General features: G+C 47.0%; 3 protein-coding genes across 3 annotated transcripts in view; all 3 read right to left on the reverse strand.

Moving 5' to 3' along the window:
- Positions 1-7: 7 nt before the first annotated feature.
- LOC125705971 (transmembrane 7 superfamily member 3-like) lies at positions 8-13,839 on the reverse strand. The gene is made up of 12 exons (XM_048972371.1): positions 13,510-13,839; positions 13,218-13,369; positions 12,856-13,000; positions 12,170-12,290; positions 11,890-12,061; positions 9,573-9,753; positions 8,681-8,767; positions 7,077-7,157; positions 4,236-4,388; positions 3,880-3,977; positions 1,440-1,605; positions 8-1,309 (listed from the first exon to the last, which is right to left on the reverse strand). The coding sequence occupies exons 1-12, from the start codon at positions 13,604-13,606 to the stop codon at positions 1,119-1,121; spliced, it is 1,644 nt and encodes a 547-aa protein (XP_048828328.1). The 5' UTR covers positions 13,607-13,839; the 3' UTR covers positions 8-1,118.
- A 191-nt stretch (positions 13,840-14,030) lies between these two features.
- Positions 14,031-16,772, reverse strand: LOC125705972 (P2Y purinoceptor 4-like). The gene is made up of 2 exons (XM_048972372.1): positions 16,308-16,772; positions 14,031-15,400 (listed from the first exon to the last, which is right to left on the reverse strand). Exons 1-2 carry the CDS (start codon positions 16,326-16,328, stop codon positions 14,276-14,278), a joined length of 1,146 nt encoding a protein of 381 aa, XP_048828329.1. The 5' UTR covers positions 16,329-16,772; the 3' UTR covers positions 14,031-14,275.
- Positions 16,773-17,412: 640 nt separating this feature from the next.
- The window catches only part of ano5a (anoctamin 5a), a 35,150-nt gene continuing 27,125 nt past the window's right edge, over positions 17,413-25,437 (reverse strand). The window contains 9 exon segments of the mRNA XM_048972369.1: positions 17,413-20,289; positions 20,784-20,870; positions 20,872-20,890; positions 21,007-21,209; positions 21,843-22,048; positions 22,141-22,271; positions 22,432-22,529; positions 22,895-23,073; positions 23,645-23,873. Of these exon segments, the coding sequence (XP_048828326.1) occupies positions 20,056-20,289; positions 20,784-20,870; positions 20,872-20,890; positions 21,007-21,209; positions 21,843-22,048; positions 22,141-22,271; positions 22,432-22,529; positions 22,895-23,073; positions 23,645-23,873 (1,386 nt within the window). The 3' untranslated portion in view covers positions 17,413-20,055.

Below are 25,437 nucleotides of genomic sequence, written 5' to 3' on the forward strand. Positions count from 1 at the left end.
AACAAGATTTACAATAGGGAATTTTAATGAACGACTTACAAATTATTTCACATGTGGAACATTAACACTACGTGAACATCCAACATTATTGCATCACCTGATACTCATGCATAACGCACTCAGGAAGAGAACCAACTACCTACTATCGTAAGTCACAGTACAAAAAAATCGAACAAGATTTACAATATGGAATTTTAATGAACGAATTACAAATTATTTCACATGTGGAACATTAACACTATGTGAACATCCAACATTATTGCATCACCTGATACTCATGCATAACGCACTCAGGAAGAGAACCAACTACCTACTATCATAAGTCACAGTACAAAGGACCTTTATTAAAGGTACATTATGCAGCAGTGAATAAAAATCTTAACGGATCCCGAATAAACACGACACCCCCACACCGGAAATGCATGGGATCACAGCCAAAGCGAGGCCGGATTCTCGGACCCACATCCGAAGAACCACAGCACTATGGCAGATCAAGGCACTGTAACTGTACCCAGTGGAGCTGTGCAAGTGCAGTAGAGCAGCTAAACCACAACGTATAGCGCCCCCGTCAGGCCAATTTTACCAGCAGAGAGAAGCATCAGTCTGGACAAAGACAGCCAAAGGAGGATTTATGGCTCCTAGAGACTATTTATAGCTGAGCTTATTAATAAAAGATTTGACGATTAAAAAGAGCTCAGAGCTGCTCCTGTGACTGTCCCCCGCCGTGTCCCTTGCAGTAGGAGGCTCTCGTCACTGTTTCATTCCCTGCCACCCCGAGTCACTCTTTCAGTGTCGAACCCTGACAGAAAGGGGATGACGATACATCAGGGTAGGAAATTATACCGGCTAGGATTCCCTTAAAAACAGACGATTCGCGATTTTGGCACGAATCTGTGATACGGGCTTTTCCCTTTTTACCCTAACAAGCTGACTTTGCCACCCGCGCTTCCGTGGTTTGCCGAAAGGTCACAGGAATCATTGCTCATCAGTGCTTATATCCAAGTGAGACGAGGCGCGATGAGACTAAGGCACTACCGGTGTTTGTGGATGCGACACTTTCAGCTGCTCTCTCTGCCGGATGGCCCCCCCATCAGGGACGGATTCACGACAGCGCAGCCTCACTGAGACCCAAAGTCCTGCCCATCAAACAAGAGCGGGGTCCTCTCATCCACGGGCCGGGGCTGCCCGCATAGCTGCCTTCTTTTCTGGTAGGGACACTGAGGGAAGTGCGGCCTGCCTCTAGTGAGCCGCCACTGGGAAAGCAACCCGCATACCATTAGCGCCCCCCAGAGGAAAATCAGCAGGCCATCTGCAAAAGAGAGCATGGAGTATATTAATTGTTTATAAAATCTTTATTATTTCTGTCTGAGGCGATTTACAGCACAAGTGGTGCTAACATGGAAAACGTGTAAAAATGCACTGTGGTGCACGACTCTCACCGAGGATCTGGAAGGGCAGCACGAGGAGGGCCTGGTGGTAGGAGGGGCTGACAGCCCGCCTCAGCAGCGCGCTGGAGATGACATGGGGCAGCGCTGCATGCAGGTAGAGCCCGAGGGCCGCGACTGCCATGTAGGACCCCACTATGGCACTGGCAGCCATGTTGAGCTGATCGGCATCAAAAGTGGAGAGAGAATAGACTGAGAACCTCATACACGTTCACATAAGTATGCTCAAACACCCTCACATACACAAACACACACACACACACCTTACAAACATGCCCACACAAACACGCCCCCATTAACACACCAATACAAACACGCCCCCATTAAAACACACACACAAACACGCCCCCATTGACACACCCACACAAACACGCCCCCATTGACACACCCACACAAACACGCCCCCATTGACACACCCACACAAACACGCCCCATTAACACACCCACACAAACACGCCCCATTAACACACCAATACAAACACGCCCCCATTAAAACACACACAAGCACACCCCTATTAACACACCAATACAAACACGCCCCCATTGACACACCCACACAAACACGCCCCAGTAACACACCAATACAAACACGCCCCCATTAAAACACACACAAGCACACCCCTATTAACACACCAATACAAACACGCCCCCATTAACACGCCCAAACACGCCCCCATTGACACACCCACACAAACACGCCCCCATTGACACACCCACACAAACACACCCCATTAACACACCCACACAAACACACCCCATTAACACACCCACACAAACACGCCCCCATTAAAACACACACAAGCACACCCCTATTAACACACCAATACAAACACGCCCCCATTGACACACCCACACAAACACGCCCCAGTAACACACCAATACAAACACGCCCCCATTAAAACACCCACACAAGCACACCCCTATTAAGACACCAACACAAACACGCCCCCATTAACACACCAATACAAACACGCCCCCATTAACACACCAATACAAACACGCCCCCATTAACACACCAATACAAACACGCCCCCATTAACACACCAATACAAACACGCCCCCATTAACACACCAATACAAACACACCCCTATTAACACACCAATACAAACACACCCCTATTAACACACCCACACAAACATGCCCCCATTAACAGACCAATACAAACACGCCCCCATTAACACACCCACACCCCTATTAACACACTCACACAAACACACCCCTATTAACACACCCACAAACACACCCCTATTAACACACCAATACAAACATGCCCCCATTGACACACCAACACAAACACGCCCCCATTGACACCGCCACATAAACACGCCCCCATTAACACACCCACACCCCTATTAAGACACCCACACAAACACACCCCCATTAAGACACCCACACAAACACGCCCCCATTAACACACCCACACAAACACGCCCCCATTAACACACCCACACAAACACGCCCCCATTAACACACCCACACAAACACGCCCCCATTAACACACCCACACAAACACACCCAAACTCAGGACATACCGACTTACTGCTGTTTGTTATGTTATGTTCGATGTGATCTGTTATGTCACATTATGTTACGTCATGTTACATTACGTTATGTTACATTATGTTAGGCAGATAGGCAGTAGTCTTCCCCCCTCCCCTTGAATTACTGATAACTGTACAGGAGTTCTTGCATGTTTTTTTTAAATTAATGTGTGTCCTGTCATGAAAATTACACTGGATCCAGGAGAAACATCACTGTGTCCTGTACATGGCTTGGATGACAATGAACCTTTACTTGACTTTACTAAGCTTATATTTTGTGTGTTTATTTAAGGTGTGTTTTATACCAGGAATAAGGCGGAGCACAGCTCATACCCAGCAGAGGAATGGTCTTCCTCTGTTTCTCTCTCTCTCTCTCTCTCACACACACACACACACACACACACACACACACACACACACACACGCACACGCACACGCACACGCACACGCACAGCCTGTAGGAACCTTGCAGGAGCACAAGAAGAGCATCTGTTTACTTGTGACGAAACCCATCCAACTCCCACTGCAGAGGAGGCGCTTGTAGGCTCTGTGCAGTATGAGAGCGTGTACAAAACTCTAAGCCGACAATCCCCACTTTGAAGGGAGCTCATTTATCTGCTTTGGGGGTGGGCGGGGGGTGTTGGGGGGGGCGGGGTCATCCCGGGAGTCCCCCCCGCTTCCACTGCACAGTGGATTAATGCAAGGCTCCGCGTGAAGGATGCAGCTTCGCAACGTAATTAACATTCTTAAGATAAATTACAAGTGAAATGTTAATGTAGCGACCGGCGGGAAGTGAAGTGCAGGGGGGGCGTGTGTTTGCATGTTCCTGGGAAGAGGACAGGGCAGGAATGTGTGAGGAAGATGGGGGCAGGGGAGGCAGTGAGATACTCACGGCTCTGGTGCAGGACAGCATGAGCACAGGCAGCACCAGTGCCCCAGTCGCCACACACACCCAGTACAGCAGATCATTCCGCAAGGGCTCTGTGTTCACTGCAGAAATACAGAGAGAGCCCTCTGCTGGACATCACCCGCACTGCAGACCGCTGTCCAAACTGCAGCTCGGTCTGATTTCTCAGTTCATTACACAATCTAATCGCCTGAACAGGACTCCAGCTTTCCCGATAGGAATAAAATCTTACTGGCCCAGTTCTTTTACAGGCCGGGCTTTTTTTTTCCCCATCAGCTGAATGAAACCTCAGGTGCCAAACAGCCCAGCTGTATGTGGGGGACACTGACAGTCCCGCTTACCGATGGGGGTGACCATGACGACCGCTGTCATCACAGTTCCCAACACCAGGCCGGCTAGGGAGGTGAGAAGCAGCGGCATGCCGAATCGCCACCTGCAGAGGGCACAAAGAAAGCCCCCCCACCAGCCAGCGACAGCACTGTACAGCACACACACTGGGGGGGGGGCGGCAAGTCATTATAATAACTGAGAGTCATAATAATAATGAAATAATGATCAAGCAAGTGGCATCTGCGTAGATCTCATGCAACGCAGACCCATTTGTACACTGGTCCTGATACGGCAAGCCCTGAATTTAATTAGAACAGAAATAAATTCAATAGAATGTAGAGAATGAAGGACGGAGAGAGCATATCTGTTGATGGGGGTGTATCCATAGCAACGGCCACCCTCAAAAGCCCTAAGTGAGGAGTGGTGGGGGGGGGGGGTGGATGTTCAGCATTAGGCTGGTAACACGAGTAAAGCCACAAGTGGGGTGAGTTTGGAAAAACACTGATCTAAACTAACAGGCCAGCGATTCCGGAAGGTTCCAATTACACAGCGTACGCTTCTTTGTTATTTTTAATGGTTATTGTTCGAACAAGACGTAATACACTCCAGACAGCTTGGAGAGTAACGTGTTTTATCGATAAATATTTTATGTAAAATCAAACAGCATACATCACATTCGTCTGGAGAAAAGTAATTAAGGAATTAAAGATTCTTGCTCATAATATAAAAAAGTTTATTAAAAATGTATGAATTAATGACATTGAGTTAGACCAAACATCACTGACGTATAAATCAGTCGTGCACTCTGCCCCCTTTGAAGTTTTGAAAGCTTTCATCTCTGGATCCTCAGTCTGCCTGACTTACACAGTATCCTGCCCCCTTTATATGAAATCTGTTAATATTTTAACGGCCACAGTAACAAGGGTCACCAGCACCTTTGTACTACCGAAAGTAGAGAATATTATAGGTTAATCGTGGAGTCTTTGTCCAGTGCGAGGAAACAAACTGCTACTCCGGTCCAGTGACCTACAGTGACCTCTGCTGATTGGTGGAAGGTACAATAACAGGATGTTGGCGTTCTTCCGCGTCGCGAGTCATTTCATGCTAAGGCCAGTAGGTGGTGCCACAGACGTGCTTTGCTGGTACCAAATTCAAGAGCATGTTCAGCCTTATGCCAAGTGACTGGAACACCTCAATACTCACTGAATAACCAGCAAATGAAAAAGGACAGTTCCGCATATATATTGGTTTAGTCACAGATTTGTGAAATACACCTTTTTCAAAGAATGGATTTAGCAAACAGTCAACTCTAAGAATGCCACAACAATAAACTAGCTGGTTTCTTTGCTATTATTCAGTTCATATTAATGGCTGCTAAATAATGGTTGCTAATTGCATAAGCCAGCTTTTTAATCAGTGCGACTACATGTTCACAACTTAGTAATTAGTGGAAAAGCTTAGTAATGAACTACTCGAATTTGCATTGTTTACAAATTCCTGTACCAAAGATCAGTTTCCGTTTCAAAAGCTCAGAGAATCCTAAGCAATTTTTGCCCAAAGAAATTCTACCTCAGGGTAGATCTGTCACGACTACTCAATTATTAAGATAAACCATCGATAAAACTGTTCCTACTCGCCGATATGACGGGAGGAAGATGGCGCATAACAGATGAAGGTCGACATAGAGAGTGAAAGCATCAGTCGTGTAGAAGCGCTTCTCATTGAAGGTGAACGAGAACGCAGTCGTCTGTCAGTATCGCAAAGCAGAAGTTAAATCTCACCACAGCCCCACTGCGATGCAAATACGTCATAAAAGAAGACATTCCGGTTTGACAGACGCGCCCGATAATGCCTGGTCAGCCACTGATGTCTGCCCTTCAGCCTCTCGGAGTAGCCTAGCCTGTCTGTGTCATCACTTTGACTTAAATTATTTCGCTTAATTCACTTTTTATGATGCTGCTGATACAAGAGGCAGCCTGATGCTCAGCTGCATCATCTTACATAATATGGTACTTAATATAACGTAAATTTTTCGTATTGTGTATTTTGAGTAGGGCTGAATAATGTTAGGGAAAAGTTCACGTTGTGCTATTTGAAGTTTTTGTGATACTCGGGAGTTAAATTATTAAAGAACTTATCTACCAACAGAGTCTGTCTAAGTTGATGCCGTTGCAGTGAGCAGTGCCGACAGACACAAAGCAACGGTGGCGAATTACTTGCATTTGCTTGATATTGTGAAAATATTTAAATACAGTGGAAGACGAATATCTTTTTGTGACCAATTCTTATTCGCTTGTCTCCTCTCCTCCTTCTCACTCATTTTTGTTTCATTTCTCACAAACACGCCACATGGACTATGAATGAGTTCAACAGCGAGGGTGAGAATGATCACGATTGTCTTGGAGAGAGTGCATGCATGAAAGGGAACTGCATCCAGGAACTGTCATTAAAACTGCAAAGCTTAACACGTTTTGTTTCCTATGACAGTAAAAATGCTTTAGTGCAACTTATTGGTGGTTTGAGCCCGGCAGACTACCGTGGTCCTTGCAATGTGATGTGCAACTGCATGAAATTCCATGTCGATACTAACATCAGGCATCACATAAGCCTACTTGAGGGTAGGCCAGTGGGGCAGTGGGCAGTGCTGTCGTCGCGTATCGCCACTGGCTTCTCGCCAGATCCACTCTGTGAATCATCAGATTAATCCCAGACTAATGATTACTGATATAATCGATAGTGACGGCCCCGTTTCAGAGGTCACCACATATATCGCCAGCCTAAATATCTTAGTTAAGATGGGTGCCCCCTGGTGGACATAGGAGAAAACAGCAAAGCAATATAAACACACTCACATTGAAGGCTTTGTCCGGAGTATCGGCCCATCAGCAGGATACACAGGAAACTGGAAATCAGGAACCCGAAGAAGAAGTACTCTGAAAGCAACAGACCAGCAACATGTGTAAGAGGGAAGAGCCCGGAACCCACGTGGTTCTCAGAAAGTACCCCCCCCACCACCCCCCCAAATGCAGTGACCTTTGACCTTAATTACTTGCGGTTTGAACCAGTTTGCACAATTTGTGTGAAAACACACATCAGCTCTGTGCAAGAATAATAAAAAAAAACTAATCCAAACTAAACTTGACTTCATTTTTAATTTAGTCATTTTTCGAGTCTTTCAAAACATATACTTTATAATTGCTGGGTATTTAAAATGACAATATTTAAAATGTGAAGTAATAAAGATCTTGCTTTATATCATTACGCACATTCCTCAGCCATGACCGTCTGAGAAGGTTATCACAGAATCCAAAATGAGAGGATTAAAGAATACTTTAGATACATCTGAAAGAGGGGAATTTATTCAGTCAGCAACTCAATCAAAGCAAAGTAATTAAAAGGCCAGAAAACACCTCACCCCAGGACACAGCTCCTGAAGTACTTACACGGCTCATACAGGGGACAGCGACTAATTACGGATTGGAGGATAAACCACAAAACTAGATTAAAGTAAAATCATGCAATAAAAAAAGACTTCAATCATTCCCTCTGCCACCGCTATAATAAAAAACAATCACTAATCACTTGGGGGGGGGTGCATCTAGATCGTCTATTATGTAATGCAAACAAACTGAATAGGGTTTGTTACAGCACTGATTAGATACTCAATGATATTCAAATATGACACAATCTAATTCGACTGACTGGATATGATTTAGTTTAACATGAATTGTATTTATTTTACACTGAAAAAAATAGACAGATATGAAATAGGACTGATATGAAAAATAATTTAATATTACAATAATATCCAGTGATATTGACGAGACAGGTGTATCGAATTTTGACCGATTAGTGGTTTTAAATCGATAAAATTGTATAATATACACTGGGACTGGATATCTGATTTGAAAAGTTTCTCTCATTATAATCACTAAAAGAATAAATGGAGGGGCGGCATGGTGGTGCAGTGGTTAGCACTGTTGCCTCACACCTCTGGGACCCGGGTTCGAATCTCCGCCTGGGTCGCATGTGTGTGGAGTTTGCATGTTCTCCCCATGTCGTCGTGGGGTTTCCTCTGGGTACTCCGGTTTCCCCCCACAGTCTAAAAACATGCTGAGTCTAATTGGACTTACTAAATTGCCCGTAGGAGTGCATGGTGTGTGAGTGTGCCCTGCGATGGGCTGGCCCCCCATCCTGGGTTGTTCCCAGCCTCGTGCCCATTGCTTCCGGGATAGGCTCCGGACCTCCCGCGACCCAGTAGGATAAGCGGTTTGGAAAATGGATGGATGGAAGAATAAATGGCTAAATAACTTCTCAAACAGTCTGTTTTAGTCCTACAAAGTCTACAGCCAGTAGATGGAATACAGGATGCGTGTAAATGCCGGCAGGTGTCATGTTGCACAAACACCAGTCCTCAACGCAGGTCCTGAGCCCCAATCTGCCAGGAATGACTCACCGGCCTCCAGGAAGCGGTGCCCAGTGAAGCAGACAAACAGGCCACAGGTCCCCAGGAGGGTGAAGAACATCAGCGAGAAGATCTCTCCTGTAAGAACATCACAGGATGGAGGCGTCTTATTCCCAGGGTTCCCAGTCCTCGGGGAAGCTCAGACTGTCCACGTTTTTGCTCCCTCTCAGCTCCCAATAGAACAAAAATGTGGGCTGTCTGGCAGGGAGCTGGGAGGGAGCAAAAATGTGGAACATCTGAGTTTCCCTGAGGACCAGGTTGGAAACACTGTTCCCTGCTAGCATACTAGACCCTGAAAAGGTCATCATTTTTTCAAAAATGATTAAGGACGGATATAATGCCCTCTGATGCTAGAAAAAGAAAAAAAATTCAATTTTTAATCAAGTGCTGTTGTGACGCCAGGTTTGGTGTCATAATTTTGTGTTATTTCTGCAAGATAATCATGCAATGTATTGTGCGCTGCAAATGTATTGTGTTAAAATACAATTAATTCAGCTGGAAACAAAGGTAAGTTCCAATAGCGTTTTCTGAGATACGACTGGAAATGTGATACTTCAATCATTGTGACATTTGGGCAGCTGAAAACTGTAACTTAGAGAACTTCAGATGGACGTGTGATATCTTCCAGTTACATGTGGGCAGTGGTGGCTTAACGGTGAGGGAAGTACACTTGTAATTGAAAGATTGCTGGTTCAAAATCCTGACCAGCAAGGCACTAGGTGCCCTGAGCAAGGGACTGTCCCCAAATATTGCTCCCCGGGCGTTGAATTGGCTGCCCCCAGCTATGTCACAAATACTTTACATGCAGAGGACACATTTCGTTGTTGTGTGCTGTGGTGTGTCAACAATGACCACTGATCTCTAAATTCAAATGAGTGGTCACCTTGTGTGTGACAGGTAGGTGGCACCACAGAGCTGAAATAGCAGCTGTATGTCACAGCTGGGACATAGAGGGAAGAGGTGTTAAGGCTGGGATCCGACACCACAACCACATGGATGACACCGATGCCGGTGAAAGCATGGCCATACAGCTGCGTCTTCGAGGATGAGCTCAGTGAAGACATCTGTAAGAGGAGGAGAGAGCGAGCCGTAGTAAGACCCCGTAATCCTGTTTTCCAAACTGCGGTGTCAAGCATCATTACGTGCAAAAATGTAACTTTTATTGCTAGTACACTTATTAAAATTAAGACTTCTGACTTGTACCGAGGTTCACTGTATGAGAAGGATCCTATGAGTGCATTTAGGCTGATTTCAGAGCAAAAGCTCCTTGAACTATTGCATCAGCTTAAATCACCATCTAGTGCTGTAGACGTCATACCCACTAAATTCCTCAAAGAAGTCGGTGACGCGGCAGCTCCGCAACTATTTTGAATAGTTCTTTGGCCATCAGCACATAATATAAACCGGCGTTCAGGAACTTAGAGGTACTTTTCAGTTCCAGTGTAAACTTTGAACCTCATGTAAATAAATTGGTACAGTCCGGTTTTTATCATTGCGAAGGTTAGAGAGTCCCTATCTTTCGAAGATTCTGAACAGATCATTCATGCTTTGATTATATCTCGCCTGGACTAAACATTGCCTTATTTGCTACACTGAACGGCTCTTCCATTGCCCATCTACGGTTGGTACAGAACTCGGCAGCCTCATTACTTACCAAAGACCAAAGGCTCGGGAAAATATTACGTTAATTTTGGCATCACTTCACTGGCTTCCAATTCAAAATTTATTTTAAAATGTGATTAATCACTTTAAAGGCCTTACATACTCCTGAGCTAGATCATATATCTGAATTGCTAGTCCCCCATCAAACAGCCAGACCTTTAACATCATCAGACTGAGGTTTACTTTCTGTTCCAAAGTCCAGACTGAAAACCAAACGCTCCACAGGCTTTGCCTACCTCCAAGTTTGGCAGCCATTTTTAAGTCGTGTTTAAAAACACATTTTTATCGCTTAGCCTTTGTAAATCTATTTGCTTGTTTACTTGGTTTTAATGTTTCATAGATTTCATTTCATTTATTTACTCTGTTTTTATTTGTTATGGTTTTTATTTTTCCATTTTATTGGACTTTACCCAGAATATCATTTCATTTATTTCATTTCACGATTCTATTATTTTATTCCCCTGTTAGTCTTGCCTGATATAATATGAAGCAGTATGTGTCACCTGGCTTCAAAATCGCTGTACAATTAAGGTATAATTACTACTATTATTAGAGATGTGAATCCTGATGGCCTCTGTACATTTAATTTACCCATCTGTCTTTTTTTTGCAGTGTAAAACTCTTACCAAAATTTGAAACATTTAATTCTAAAAGCAAGCTGCTAAAAAAATACTTTTGAGGAGTATATTTTGGGAAAAAAACGAAAGAAAAAAAAAAAAGACAGACAGACTTGAAAATACCATAGAAGACTAAGCTAATAAACTTTGTCTGAGCTGAAAAATTAGCAGGAGAGTTTTCGGTCATAAATCCAGTTCCCACAATGTCGAGGGCTTTGTCGCGACTAGTTCGCCATCTTCAGGTTCATCACCAACCTTCAGATTATCGGTCTGTCCTTAGATATCACATTACCAGAGGCGCATAACAGAAGCAATGCATGATCATCATCACGAGAAGGAAACCTGCGACGGCCTAGAAAGGAACACAGCCTGCATGCATCATTGCTGTGGGCCTACAGGCCTTGAGCTCGATGGTGTAAACTGTAGTGTCATCTCCTGCTATCTTGTAGCCGTGGCCCTGAGAAGGAGTGGGCCACTTTTCTTGCCTGTTTTGACTGGCCTTCCTCCCTCTCCTGTAGGATCGCCTTATCAAGCCAGGTGCCATTCCAGGCCTGGGTCTATGCGAACATTTTGTCTATGAGAAAGTTCTTCCTGTAGCATTTTACAGATGATGTAATCCACTCTGCTCGGACGGCCCTATATCTGCCCTGAGAAAGTGTTAAACTTGCTCACTGCCTCCACCCTTGTTCATGCGCATGACTGCTCCGTCCAAACAGTTTGGGGAATTTATGCTTATACTTGATTGTTAGGCTGATAAAATATTCTCCTCAAATGTGAAGCAGGTCTCCGGCTGGGAATTTCTGCAACAATTATCAACATTAACAGGAATACTAAAGAACATAAGCCAAAAAGTCAGTTCCTAACCCCAATCACACGCTAACACAACTAAACACCCCGACGACACTCTCAGTCGAGATGCACCTTACTCCCGTGCCGTCTGACCGCTTCCACGGAATCCACCACCTTCAGCCCATCAAACAGGGCCCCTTCGCTGAGGTCACCTTCAGGCAAGAAGTACTGGTAGACCTCATAGGTTAGCTGCCACCTGGAATGGCTGCCCTGCCCGGCGTCACAGGACAAAGGGTCCTCACCCCTGAGGGAGAAGAGAGTGGGAGATCAGGGGGAGCATAGTGAGCCTTCACGCATGATGGTGAGTGTGTGCAGAAGCTACACGTGTCTACGTCATGAGTATGACCCAGACCTGGCTGCGCCGACGTTGGCCGGCGCGAATTCCATCACCGTCTCGAACTCGGAGAAACTCAGGTGCACATTGGGATCGTTCTCCATCCGGAATTCCAAATTGCAGGCTCCAGGGACCGGATCTGTTCAGGAGGGGTAGAAGCGGGTATCTCATGAGGACAGACCCTCCCCCCAGAGGCTCTACAGCTCCCCTCACAGGGGACCACCGGGGGGCACTAGTGAGGTGGGAGGATCAGATATTCATAGTCTGAACACAGGTGACCTGTGTCCGGCATCTCCAGCCTAATTCCTGATAAGCCATTTTCAACACAACATTTGGTTTTCAATGTCCTTGGTTATGTATGTAGTCTTGCCATTATTAATATACACATTATGAAGAATTGTATGCAGGTTTTGATCCTGTTTTTGTTCAGTATTAAAGAAACACCATATTATTGTTTGTACAGTATTACTGAAACAACATATTATTGGGTGGACATATTCGTGTAAGAAATAAGGACATCTTTAATAACAAGTTTCTCCCATTGACTTGCACTGATGACCACAAATTTGACCATGACCGCGTGTGTACGGTCCCTTAGCGCTGAATGTTACAAAAAACAGACCCTCACACGAAAAGCATAATGACAAAAGCATTAGGAACAATGCAATAATCGCACCCCCAGCGTTAAGGGGCTTCCGCGTTACCTTCCTGAGTGAATCCCGTAGCGGAGACGCTGGCGTTAGTCACGCCGCTGGCGCGCGCGTACACGTCGACGTTAATGTCAAAGGACGACAGCGCCACCCAGAGGCCGGCGCTAGTCCCGCTGTAGGACGAGTCCGGTGGGAACGTCTGCAGAGGGTCAGCAGAAAGTCCCGAATGCATGGATGCAAAACTTAGCAAGAGCAATGGCCTCGTCCTTATTTCTTATGCAGTGAGAGCATAACAGCTCGTTAATCCCAAATCTTTTCGATAGAAGGAACATGTCTAGTGATCTGTACATGCATTAATGTGATTTTGCTGAAATTGGGTTCAGTAGTACTGAAACAGGAAAGCCCGCCTGTGGTACCGGGGAGGTGGAGACGGTGACGGTCTCGGCCAGGGTATGGAGCTGCACCAGCAGGCCGGCGAGCAGGGGATCCGCGGCTCTCCAGCGCAGCCGGACCGCAGTGGTGTTCAGGGTGACGACCGAGGTGCCGATCATGGGCACGTTCGTCACGTCTGGAAAAAACAGTGAAAGTGAAAGCAAGGAATCTGCCAGCTGCAGACGGGTTAACGCCGCGACTTTCCTTTCATTTACTTAAATGTGTATGCTTCTTCATCGTCTATGAATATAAAAATGCATAATCAATATAAAATACCTGCTGTATTATCCGATGCCGTTTCGCGTGCATAAAGCCCGTTTACAGCAAATGTTGAAAAAAGCCGCAGAAACAGCAAAGCAAGGTGCGACTTCATGGCGTCCGACGTAAATATGTGAAGCCGAAAGTGCGGCCACAGATGCGGGGGTTCGGGGTTCGGCGGCCGACCGTAGTTCTCAGGGTCCGAGGCGCCGCTATCCAGGTGGATCCGAGGCTGGAGAGTCGGTGGGTGACGAAGCGGAGCGAGTTCAGGGCGCTCGGCCTCCGAGAATCATTTCCGAAACGGAGCCTGCAGAAAGTGCTTCAGCCTCTTTTGCTCTTCCGGATGGCGGAGCCGGGGGCGGTGTCGCCCCGGTGTCACAACATCGAGGGGGCTCCAGACGCAGCACAACCATACGGAGACGTTGTAACATTAAAGTTTATTTATTACATTTATTACAATACACAAATCGGCATCATAAATAGATACTTACAAATACATATATACTAACTAAGATATAACGAGTGAATAGCCTCAGAAGTGATCTGGCATTGAGACAGGAGAGGAACTAACACGGACACTATGCAAAACATCTGCAGTGCAAATCTGTAAAATTTTTAACGCAAATGTGGTGCCTCCCCCCCCCACCCCCAATTTGTCTCTAAAGTTTACAAAAGGTGTTAGATGGGAAGGTTTCAACTGCACAAAGTCCACAAAGTTTATTATTGTTTTACACTCTGATTAGTGCAGCAGTCTGCATGTCAGCTAAGAGCTTGATGTAGTTCATTAATCACATGCTGACTGCTTGCCCTCTGTCTTCCACGGCTCCACTTTCTCCCGGCGAGATAGAAACCAGTTGTGCGTCAAGCACGCGGTGCCCTCGGCCCACACCGCGGCTGTGCCATGTTCCTGCGGCCCCAGAGCTCTCTCCTGAAGAGCCGCCGTCAGCCTTGGGTTTGAGCCGCACTGGCACAGTCTGGCGACGATGCCCCAGAACTCCTGGCGAAACTGGCGGCCCACGGAGCAGCTGAAGAGCGGGTTGACGCAGGTGTTGAGGCTGCACAGGCACATCTCCAGGGAGAAAGCTACGTCGGCGGGCCCCCACCTGGCCTGGTCCCAGGGGTGGACAGCCCGCACCACAATGGCCCCATTGCGGGTAACGTGGTAGGGTAGGTAGAATAGGGCGAAGAGGACCAGCGCGATGCTCAGCACCCTAGTTAAATGGCGCCCCCTTCTGTTCTGGAGGCCGGGCCGCCGTCGCAACTCCTGCACGCTACGTAAACAGCAGTAGCCGATAGCGGCGAGTGGCAACAGGAACCCGACGCAGGACCAGTAGAGGGAGAAGGGGAGGCTCTGCCGGGTGTTCTCCAGCAGGACGTACATGGTGCAGATGGTGCGGTTGGTCCTCGGGCAGCGCTGGGTCAGTGTCATCAGGGCCACGGGGCTGCTGAAGGCCAAGGTGAAGCCCCAGATGGAGATGCAGAGCAGGCTGGTGGGCCGGCGGCCCAGCAGGGCCAGCGAGCGCAGCGGGTGCACGATAGCGGCGTAGCGGTCCACGCTGACGCACGTCACAAAAAAGATGCTGAGGTAGAAGTAACTGTGGTAGACCAGGCGCACCGCGGTACAGAACGGCCAGCCCAGGGTCCAGTTCATCTGGGCCAGGTGATACTGGACCAGGAACGGTAGAACCAGGAGCCAGGAGGTGTCGGCCAGGGCCAGGTTGAAGAGGAACGCCGTGCCACGAGACCAGCGCTTCAGGCGGCGTGAGAAGACCCAGAGGGAGAGCAGGTTGAGGGGGAGTCCCAGGGCCAGCACCCCCAGGAAGAAGGCCGGCAGCATATACAGCTGAATGACCATCATGGCCTGTTGGGCCTGGCCACTCAGGTCGCAGTAGGCCATCTCCAGCGGCTGCTGCGTGTGCAAAAACAGAAAGCGCTAATTGAACCTCTGGCGACTGGCCACCCTTCTCATGTCTCCGTTTGCCGTCGGTTCTTTCACGCTTCGCTGGGCGTCTTTTAGCAAACGTCCCTCATTTACAAACCTGTTACCTTCAGTGACGCTTTACAGTAAGTGCACCTTCATAATGCATTCATAGAACATTCAGTGCACTTTCATAATGCAGTCATAAAACATTCATAAGCAGCATGCAAGTACACCTTAACATCCTACAGTAACATCCCTTAACAGCTTTAATATACATTCATAACAAAAATTACATGATTATACAAATATATAATGTATAATTATATAATATGTATATGTAATAACGTATATTACAGCTGTTAAGGTATACATTCATGATGTTTATGAATGATTTCTGAATAGTTAATGAATACATTATGAAGCTGCAGTTAATGTAAAGCGTTATTGAAGGTTCATGTACTTTCATGGAAAAAATACTCAAACCAGTCTATTTAGAAAGACTTAATCAGATAAACATTTAATTAAAAAGTAATTAAAGAACTATTTAAGCAATTTAATTAATAAGTAATTAAAAAAAAACAACAAAGCGAAACTTTCTTCACGACAATTCATGATTATAAATAGTATATCAGAATAATCTTTACTGACCAATATGTTAAACATACAAGCAATCTGTTTTGGTGGAAGTACCCTGTTATATAACACACGAAATTTTACACGTACTTTTAATACTAGACTCTTTACTCACAGTCAGAAGTAACATGGAATGGAGTAAAAGATGAGATGAGTAAGTAGAGCGTGAGTGTAAGTAGCTGGGGTGCTAGACAGAGGTGATGTATACGCCATGTGAGGATCGGCCCGCCGTGTCCCCATGTCCCGCCGGCGTCTCACTCACCTGTGTCTGTGCATTCCCCATGTCATGGAGGCTGCCTGGCTTCTCCTGGTGGTGGAGGCGTTTCTGTGGCAGTAGCGGGGGAGCTGAGCGCGGCTCCGTGATGCCGGCCGCATACCTGGGTGACGAGCACGACTGGGCGCCTACGCAAACACCCCGCCCTGGGGGGCACCACACGCCTCCTCCCCCGGCACCGGCTGGCCAGCCATCTGCCACACCGTGCCGGGCCCTGCCCTGGGAGCCACCTTTGCATTTGCCAAATGAGTAGATAAGGAAAGTAATAAAGTGATATATGTTTTTGAGAGAACGGGCAAGTAAGTTTGCTTAGCGGCCAACAGTGAAATTACCCTACCGACCCTGGGATTTGAACCAATAACCTTCCGATCACAGATACAGCATTCTAACTTGCTGAAACACACAGTGCTGCCTCGCTACATCAGCACCATGGACTAGCAATGAAGTCAGCAAGAAATTTGGCTCGATTTTCTTTTTGGACAGAATAAAGTAAAGAACCTGAAAGAGAACAGAACAGTTTAAAATCTTTTTTTTTCTTGCATATGTTAACTTTTTGTGGTTTTACTTTAATGGTTTAACTTCCTGTGAGTGAATGGTGTGCGAGTGTGCTCTGCGATGGGCTGGCCCCCCATCCTGGGTTGTTCCCTGCCTTGTGCCCATTGCTTCCGGGATAGGCTCCGGGCCCCCCGCGACCCAGTAGGATAAGCGGTTTAGAAAATGGATGGATGGATTGGTTTAACTTCCATGTCAAATGTAAATCGAATGACTGTCTAGTTGAATAAGAGTAAACAATGCTTTGAAACGCATTTTGGAAAAAATTTCAATAGCAACGTACATTTTTTGAGAAAAGCAGAGTCAGCCAGTCCTTGGAGCAGTTGTGGGATAAGAGTCTTGCTCAAATGTTAAGGATGGGATTCAAACCCATTCTGGATTAGCAGCCCAGCATCTTAACCAGTTATCTCCTCTTTTTATCAGCATGCAGTGAAACATAGAACTCAGAACAGCATTTCCAGCATACAAAGTGGTTTGTGTGCAACCACGATAAGGTTCGACTTATTAAAATCCCAAACATAATAAAACAAGGAAAACAGAATAAAAACAGAATAAAAGATTTATTTAGTTAAAAAAAGAGGTAAACAGGGAATTTTAAGGCTTAAGGAGACAGAATTGTGGCTTCAACAGACCACAGTGAAGTTTATTACTGCATAGATGTGTGTCGCGTGACATTCTGAAAACTTTCTGCCCCCATTGGTTACCCTGGATACACCAGTCACAGACAGGGCAGAGTACATTTCACAAGAAAGCTGAAGCATTCATCGTTTTGAGACGACAGGCGTCGCATATTAGTGAATCAACAAACTAATATAAAAAACACATCATTCATATTCTTTTAAAAAGCAGATCAGATTTAAACAAATTTAAATGGACAAAGGCAAAGTAAAAAATACCCCCAATCGAAATGCCATTTACAAAGTTGAAAATATATTAACCTGTAATTTTCAATACAGCAATTTAAATTTTTTACTAAGGATACACTGAAGTTTTTGAGGATTACCTGAAATCACTTTAAATGGTGTGAAATTAATGGCACTCACACACCGTCTTTGGACTTTACCCCCCGCCCCCGCCAACTGCTCTCATGTTGGCCCCTCCTGAATGGACCAGCAATGTAAAATCAACGCCACCCTCCCCACCCCCTTTGTTAAGTGCTTGGTGCAGACCCAAGGTGGTCCCCACTATTCCGTCCTTCCGCCATGACTAACAGGCAGGTAAATAAAACAGGGCAGCACCTCACACAAAAGACAGGTGGCGCCCTTTGTGAGAGGGCCACCGCGTCGCTCCCGGATCCACGGGCGAGCTTTCATTAACTCCTGACATCTGGGTAAATACAGACACATTAAAAAGACATTTCCCCCCCCGCACAAGGTACCACGCTCAGGGCAACTGCTTCAAAACAGTCAACATGCAACAGCTGTTCCTGGGGGTAACAAACACCACCTAATACCTCCCCCCCCTCCCCACAGGCTGTGAATTTAGGACACAAATAAATGTGCAGTGCTACATATCTGATTAACGTTGCCCAAAAAAATTAAATAAATAAAAAGTTATAAATCTGAAATATTTAGTACTGCCTTGTAGTATTACCTTACCTGAACTGGGTGATAGTCCTGCATTAAAAATCATTTAAGGTACAGCCAGCAGGAATTTGCACGACATGAATTCATGAATTTGGCTGTAGCTTTTAAAAGATGAACAAATGAAAGAAAGATTTTAAAAGTAGTGGATGGACTTCTAAGGGACCAACAAATTCAAACATGGCTCCTCTGTCTCTCCGGGGTCACTTTCACTACCCTCCATGACAAGGGGGGACACTTTCACCAAATATCCTTTTGATACAGAACCAGTCATATGACCAGTGGGCCGCCCTCCTGACCCTGGGTCCATAAACCGTCCGATACGCTGAGACCTTTCTGGAGCTGGGAATGCTGGATGTGGCCCCTGCAGTCATCTTCCTGCTTTTCTGCATGTGCAGAATGCCACAAACAAGGAACAGAAGAGAAGTGCACTTACAGAAGTCTGTGTGACTTACAGGTGACAGCAATACAGAGCAATGACCACAAGGGGGAGCTACAAAGTAGTGGGGTAATACTATTCAATGTTAAGGTGTATGTTCCATATATCTGGACAGGTGATTTTGGAGACATTAACATCCCTCATCTACAGGGAAATGTTAACAGGAGAAGCTCCACTGGCATACATACAGTAAAAGTAAGTTCAGCCAAATCGTATATGTATGTGACAAATCTCAAACCTTTGGCATTCTAATTCGGCTCGGCTGAGAGAGAGAGGCCTGCTGGAGGGTTTCTCACAGGAGGTCGTCTGCTCCTCCGGCTGCAATACGGCACTTTGGAAAATCGCAGAGAACCTCACACCCCCCCCCTTCCCCCCCACCAGCACTTACAGTGTTTTGGCTCTGATAAGTATTCAGACCAACCCATCCATCCATCCCAAATAAAAGAAAACAAACACATTTTATCATAGTTCGCGAACAAGATCGAACAAACAAGAACGCATAATGAAACAGAAATAGACTTAAAAAAATCTGGATGGACCGTTGCCCATAATATTTATACACAGACACCGGTGAAAAGTAAACGTGCATCTATAATATATATATATATATATACACATACACATATGGAGTCTGTGAGAGAATAAATAAAGGTCCATTCACCCCTGATGCCGAATTACAGCAGACAGAGAGCAAGCAGTGGGATGGAATGATCGGTCAGAACCTGCTGAACATTGCGGCTCCTTATGTTGTGTTCCGCCAGTCGCCATAGTAACAAGCAGCGGACACGCACGCGCAGCATGCAACGTGTGACCAGCCGGCCGGACGATGAGTGCGCTGAAGGACGTCACCGCTAAATGGCGCTTCCACATGCATAGTCCTGTTCTTTTTGGAACCCCCACCCCCAGCCCAGTTTACCGGTTTTGGGAGTGGGTTATAGCGCCCCCTGTAGTGTGGGACAGGTATTCTCCGCTAAAAATAAAACATATATGGTGTTGCTTTAATTAGAAAGCAAGAAGGCCCTTGAGCAACAGTCGAGTCTGCTTTGGCAGATGTGGGGGTGCGTGGGGTAGGTGGCACCCCTAGTCCTGAACCCTAGTGACAGACCCAACAGTGATTGTCCAGGAGGCACCCGCTGAGGGAGATGGGTGAGGTGGGCCAGGGCTACAGGCACTCTGAGAGCACCTCGTGCCGGTCCGTGATGGTGCTAACACAGCCCTTGTCCGGGGAGGGGCGGCAGCCATTACTCTGGCTCAGCTGCACCTTCAGCTTCTCCAGCTCGTAGTTGTGCAGGTACTCCTGGATGAGGTAGCGCTCCCGCTTGATGCGGGCCTTCACCTCGGACGGCACGTCGGGAATCATCCACGCCACGAAGAACTTCACCACGAACACCACGTGCTGCGGGGAAGGCAGGTCAAAGGTCAGTACTGCAGAGTCCCTCCGGACCGAAATGTCCACCAGACCCAAGGCTGCAAGTTTGGATTCAACACTGGTAGGGAGTAAAATCGGCCCCAAAGCCCCCACCCCACCAAAAACGCATCACTCTAGCAATACTGGTAGGATCACGTGCCTGTCCACACCCAAATGTACGCCCATGAGCAGGCCATTCCCAGCACTAGGAGGAGGAAAATTATATTAATCCTATAGTGATACTGGGTCCATTAATGGACACGGACCCTAACCACAGAGCTGGCCATATAGTTTTCCGAAAAATCTTGTACTATGTACTGGAGGGGGTGCTTTGGGGAGGGGGGGGGGGGAGGGTTGCAACCCAGAAGCCATGTTTACCACATTCAAATCACACATTTGGTTTGGGGGCGCCCCCTGTTGGCCAGAAACAGTCACTACACTGAGAAAGATGGTACATCGACTTTTTGAGTAGGGCAACTAACCTCCATGATGATGATGAAAGCCAGCTTGGCTGCGAGAATGTGCCAGAACTGCATGGTGTGCTCATACTCCTTGTCATGGCCAGGCGGGGTAGCGGTAATCACGGTATCTACAGAGACACACATGGTCACGCGCAGCGATGATGTGCTCAGCGTCTCGCAGAGCCCATCTCACCATAAACCCCATACAGACACACACAAGGTCGGCCTTCCTCGCCCTCCGCACCTGCATGTGAAGATGGTGGACATGTTGAACCAGGACGGATTCTCATTCATCTCCGGCTGGTTTTGTTCTGGGAACTGCGAGATGTTGTAGAAGGAGAGGCTGCTGTTGATGTAGTTATCCATAGTGGCGCTGTTTCCTGGGTGGTAGACGTAGTAGTGGACCAGGCGTGGGATCATGTCCGAGGTGAAGGCCACGATGAAGGCCTGGGAGAGCCAATGGGGGCAGGAGAAGCAGGTCACATGGGAGAAGCGGGGAGATCCAATAATTGTACATGGGATTATACTCTCTGACCATCTCAGCTGTCACACAGAGGTTTACCGTACCTGTATTTCTGTGGCTTTTCATTCTATAGTTAACTAACCGAAATAAATAAAAGCACACAAGAAAACAGCAAGAAGTTCTAAAAGTTTTTCAGCTTTTTTTTTAGCAGGGTGACAGTGTGTAAAAAGCCTGGTATCAGGAGAAAGCCTAACATGTCCACACAAATATATACAGGCAGTTCTCAGCCGATGCATGTAATCTGTTCCACAATCCCAAAGCCAAGTCACATTTTACCAGTCAGATTTAACCCCCATACCATTCAAGATACCTTATAGCCGAAAAACGCACAAGCCAAAAATATACTAGTAATACGTACTAATGAACATCAATTAAAAATACGGCAACATAAAGCGTAAATTTATGCGTTGCCTCTTCAGGTTAACACTTGTGTTAATTCTATGAATCTCAGATATTTTTACGTAAATCCAAAATTACAGAAGTCGGTCTTATTTCAGCGGACAGCTGCCTGAACAAATATATGAATTTGGTTTAAAGGTATTGTGGGAAAAACGCACGTTGGTGACCACGGACAGGATGGCTATGCCGTTCAGGATCTCTTCCCAGGCGCCGATGCTGTGTGCCTTGGCTGCCACGGGGCGGCGGAACTGCGTGGTGAACTTCCAGGCGTCCACACGGATCTCGACGATGTTGTTGAAAAGGGCGAGCAGGGGGGCCAGCGGGAACGACGCCACGAAGAGTGTGATGAAGCCGAACTGGATCACTGCGGGAAGCGGGTAGCAGGCTGAAGGTTAGATCATCCGCAGAGCGGCTGTCACCCAAAACTGGACCCTGATGTAAGGGTTCCCAGCTCACCCATCTCCAGGTACTCGTAGAAGAGGCCCAGCTGGGTGAAGTTCTGCAGGTCGTGGTCCTGCTCCCAGCGGCTGTAGAGGCTCTCTGGGTGGCTGCGCGCCTTCCTGCTGCCCCACCAGTTCCACAGCCACCTACAGGCATGCACGCAGGGGTCAAGTGGGGGCACTGTGTAAATTCACCTGATGAGTGGGTGTGGGGTTAGGGGCCGTCAAGCTAAATGAGTGGGTGTGGGGTTAGGGGCCGTCAAGCTAAATGAGTAGGTGTGGGGTTAGGGACCGTGAGTTCACTTACGGCACCAGTGCTTCCTGGATGTTGCCCCACAGCTGCTTGCCGGCCATGACGATGACCAGCTGGGTAGTCAGCTCAATGAGGCAGCCGCCCGGGTCACACTGCGGAGAGGGAGACGGCAGCGGAGGGGGGTCATGCGGGCACTAACCTTAACACCCGCAACACGTTGCATTTTGTCTGTCATCTAGCTTCGATGACTGTGTGGCTTCATCCTCCGCCACGTAATAAGCAACAATAACAAAAATTTTCCTGTGCTAAAAACATCTATCCCTAAATGCTCAGTCCCGTTGGCGTTCTCCGGTCATAGCTGTGTTCTGACGTTCTGTGTCAGCTCCCGTTCTCCGTGCTCACGCAGTGATACGCTCGACGGAATAATGTAAATCCGTTACGGGTGTGACATTAGCCGGATAATGGGGAAAAGCGGAATGCCTCCCAACAGCGGCTGTTGGGACGCAGGTGACAGTACCTCCTCGTTCCTCAGGCTGCTCCACTCGCCGAACATGTAAGTGTACTTCCCCGGATAGCCGACGAACTTGCCCTTGAAGAAGGCCACGTAGAAGCAGGACGAGTAATAGTTGACAAACTGGAAGAGGAACATCTTCATCGTCAGCTTGTTCTCGTACTCCAGGTGCGTCTTGGGTATTTCTGTTGGGAAGGGCGGCGATAAAGAGTGATGGGATTTGTTACGGACATACCGGTGAGGCCTGCCCTCTGCCGGGTGACTCTCAGGCATGTGGGTTCGTGACTGACAGGCTTTTTCCTTTGTGCAGCCGGTTACCGTCCATCTTCACATGCTACATCTCTGAAGCTTTACAGTTTTTCTACTGCAGCCCATGTTCACTTCAAAGACCCTCAAATTGTTTCAGTCAAGGGTACAACACAAGTTCTTATTAGAGGTTTTGAACCTTCCAGCAGACTACATTTACATTAAAGCATGGAGCAGCCGCTCTCTTCCAAAGCGACTTACAGCCTGTGCTTTGTCGTCCATGACTGTTCTTCGATCTATAAGCTAGACCTAAAATCAATAACTCTCAATAATACCAAGTTACCACTAAGTATGTTGTAAACTGATAGTATCACTTTTGGGTCCTTGAGCAAAGCTCAAGGACGGGACAATCAAAAACCAACAAACATCTGTACTCTTGACTGAAAAATGGTGAATAAAAGTCCTGATGATTATGTATCACTTGTCCCCTGGACAGGGAAGAGCCCTCACCCATGTCGGTGATCCAGATGGCCACGCGCTCGTAGAAGAAGTTCAGGATCATAATGATGACGAAGTTGATGCAGGAGGCGGTGACAGAGGTGGCAAGCTGTGGCGTGATGAGGGAGCCCACCACCTGGATCTTGCTGGTGGGGCTGTCCTTCATGATGCTGGCGAAGGCGGCATACACTGCCAGGCGGTAAGCGATGACGCCGATGATGCTGGCGATGATGAGCGCCATCTGCAGGGCGGCGGGAAGACGCGCTACAGACACGCATATGAAGTTCACATGCACTCGCCAAAATGCAGACACGCAGGCAGACCCATGCTCACAGCACACTCTCAAACGATCTGCTCGCACGTGTAGTAGACAGGTTAAACGTGAAATATTCGCACAGAGACACGCGTGTTGCAGACTTTTACACGAGACAGCACGTTTATGACGCTGCACATTATTACACTGATTACTTTACAATCAGCAAAATTTTGAAGGAAAAAAAAAAAAAAAAAAAAGATTAACCTTCACAAGGCGACAATCTAGTACACATTACACTCCCAGACCAGAGGCCTAGTCCTTCCAACACACTATATAGCTGAGATCTTCTTTCCTTAATTTCACCGAATGAATCATCGCAGTCCACAGTGGTTCTACAGGTTGATCGGGCCTGTTAAGTTTTCCTGCAGTAAATATCAGCTTGGATTACTGCCAATTACCAGAGGTGGAAATTTCAGGTCCAGAAAGTACAAAACCAGTCCAAGATTTTGTTCCAACCGACTAGTTGAGTATAGAGTCACAGTCACAGAGTACTCAACTGATTTGCTGAAACCAAATCCTGGTCTGGATTTGTACTTTCTGAACCTGAACTTTCCACCTTTGACCATAACTGGTCGTTAATGGTCGTAGCGCCCTCTGCAGGGCAGCGAGGAGACACGCTACAGACACACATATTAAGTTTGTGTGAATGCACCCATACAAACAAGTGCACGGGGGAGCGCACTCGATTCTTCGGCTTGCTACGATCTACAAATCATACTCAAGGAGCTCAGCCCCGGCCCGGAAGAAGACCTGGCGAATGGTCCGGATTGGCTTGTGAGGAAGAGAAAGATCACGAGGATGAAGAGGGTGTGATGAGGCCACAAGGATGAGGGCAGAGGCACGACACGACAAGACGATGCTCACCCAGAAGATAACGGTGGCTCCGGAGAAGCAGTAGCGTGCACACTTGCTTGCTATAGGTAAGTAAGGTTCCATTTCCTGCACGGTAACCAAGCAAAGCAAAGGCAGAGGCGGTCAGCGAGCACAGTTATCGGACACACTCAGGCACCACGGTGCGACTGGGAGAGCACTGGACGCCACTGCAGCTCTATACATGTATCTCTTGTGGAGAGCACTGTACCAGGCACTAACTGCGGCTGCAAAACCCCCATCTGTCTGCAGAGGGCGACCCTCCAATCATCCTAACAGCTACAATTACCCTTTAACTTTCCACTTTAGCTGCCTGAAATGAACAGGCTACAATCCTGATCACAGCTGTGGGGCAGAGAATTTCATTCATCAGCCGCCCAATCAGAAGAAAAACAAAAAATATAAATAAAAATCAGCTAATGACACCCAGAACATAACTGTAAAGACACAGACATGGATATGGTCAATGTCAAATCGCATGATTCTTTTGTTGAAAAGCTATAGTCGGGAGAATTTTCTAACACCATTGTCCTGGCACAGCTCCACTCATACCCCACTCAAAAGAATTACCCATCATGCCACTGGGGCAGCCAGACCCTCCCAGTCGTCCCATTCTTGC

Source organism: Brienomyrus brachyistius, chromosome 13, assembly GCF_023856365.1.
Source record: "Brienomyrus brachyistius isolate T26 chromosome 13, BBRACH_0.4, whole genome shotgun sequence".
Taxonomy (NCBI): Eukaryota; Metazoa; Chordata; class Actinopteri; order Osteoglossiformes; family Mormyridae; genus Brienomyrus; species Brienomyrus brachyistius.

Bases quoted from the DNA above. Each gene is read 5' to 3' on its own strand.
- LOC125705971 (XM_048972371.1), bottom strand. From the start codon at position 13,606: ATGAAGTCGCACCTTGCTTTGCTGTTTCTGCGGCTTTTTTCAACATTT. The intron at 13,001-13,217 runs GTACCACAGGCG...GACCCTCTGCAG, and splicing joins TCACCGTCTCCACCTCCCCG to ACGTTCCCACCGGACTCGTC. The intron at 8,768-9,572 runs GTGACCACTCAT...ATGTTCTTACAG, and splicing joins ACCTACCTGTCACACACAAG to GAGAGATCTTCTCGCTGATG.
- LOC125705972 (XM_048972372.1), bottom strand. From the start codon at position 16,328: ATGGGGAATGCACAGACACAG. The intron at 15,401-16,307 runs GTGAGTGAGACG...TTGCACACGCAG, and splicing joins TGGGGAATGCACAGACACAG to CAGCCGCTGGAGATGGCCTA.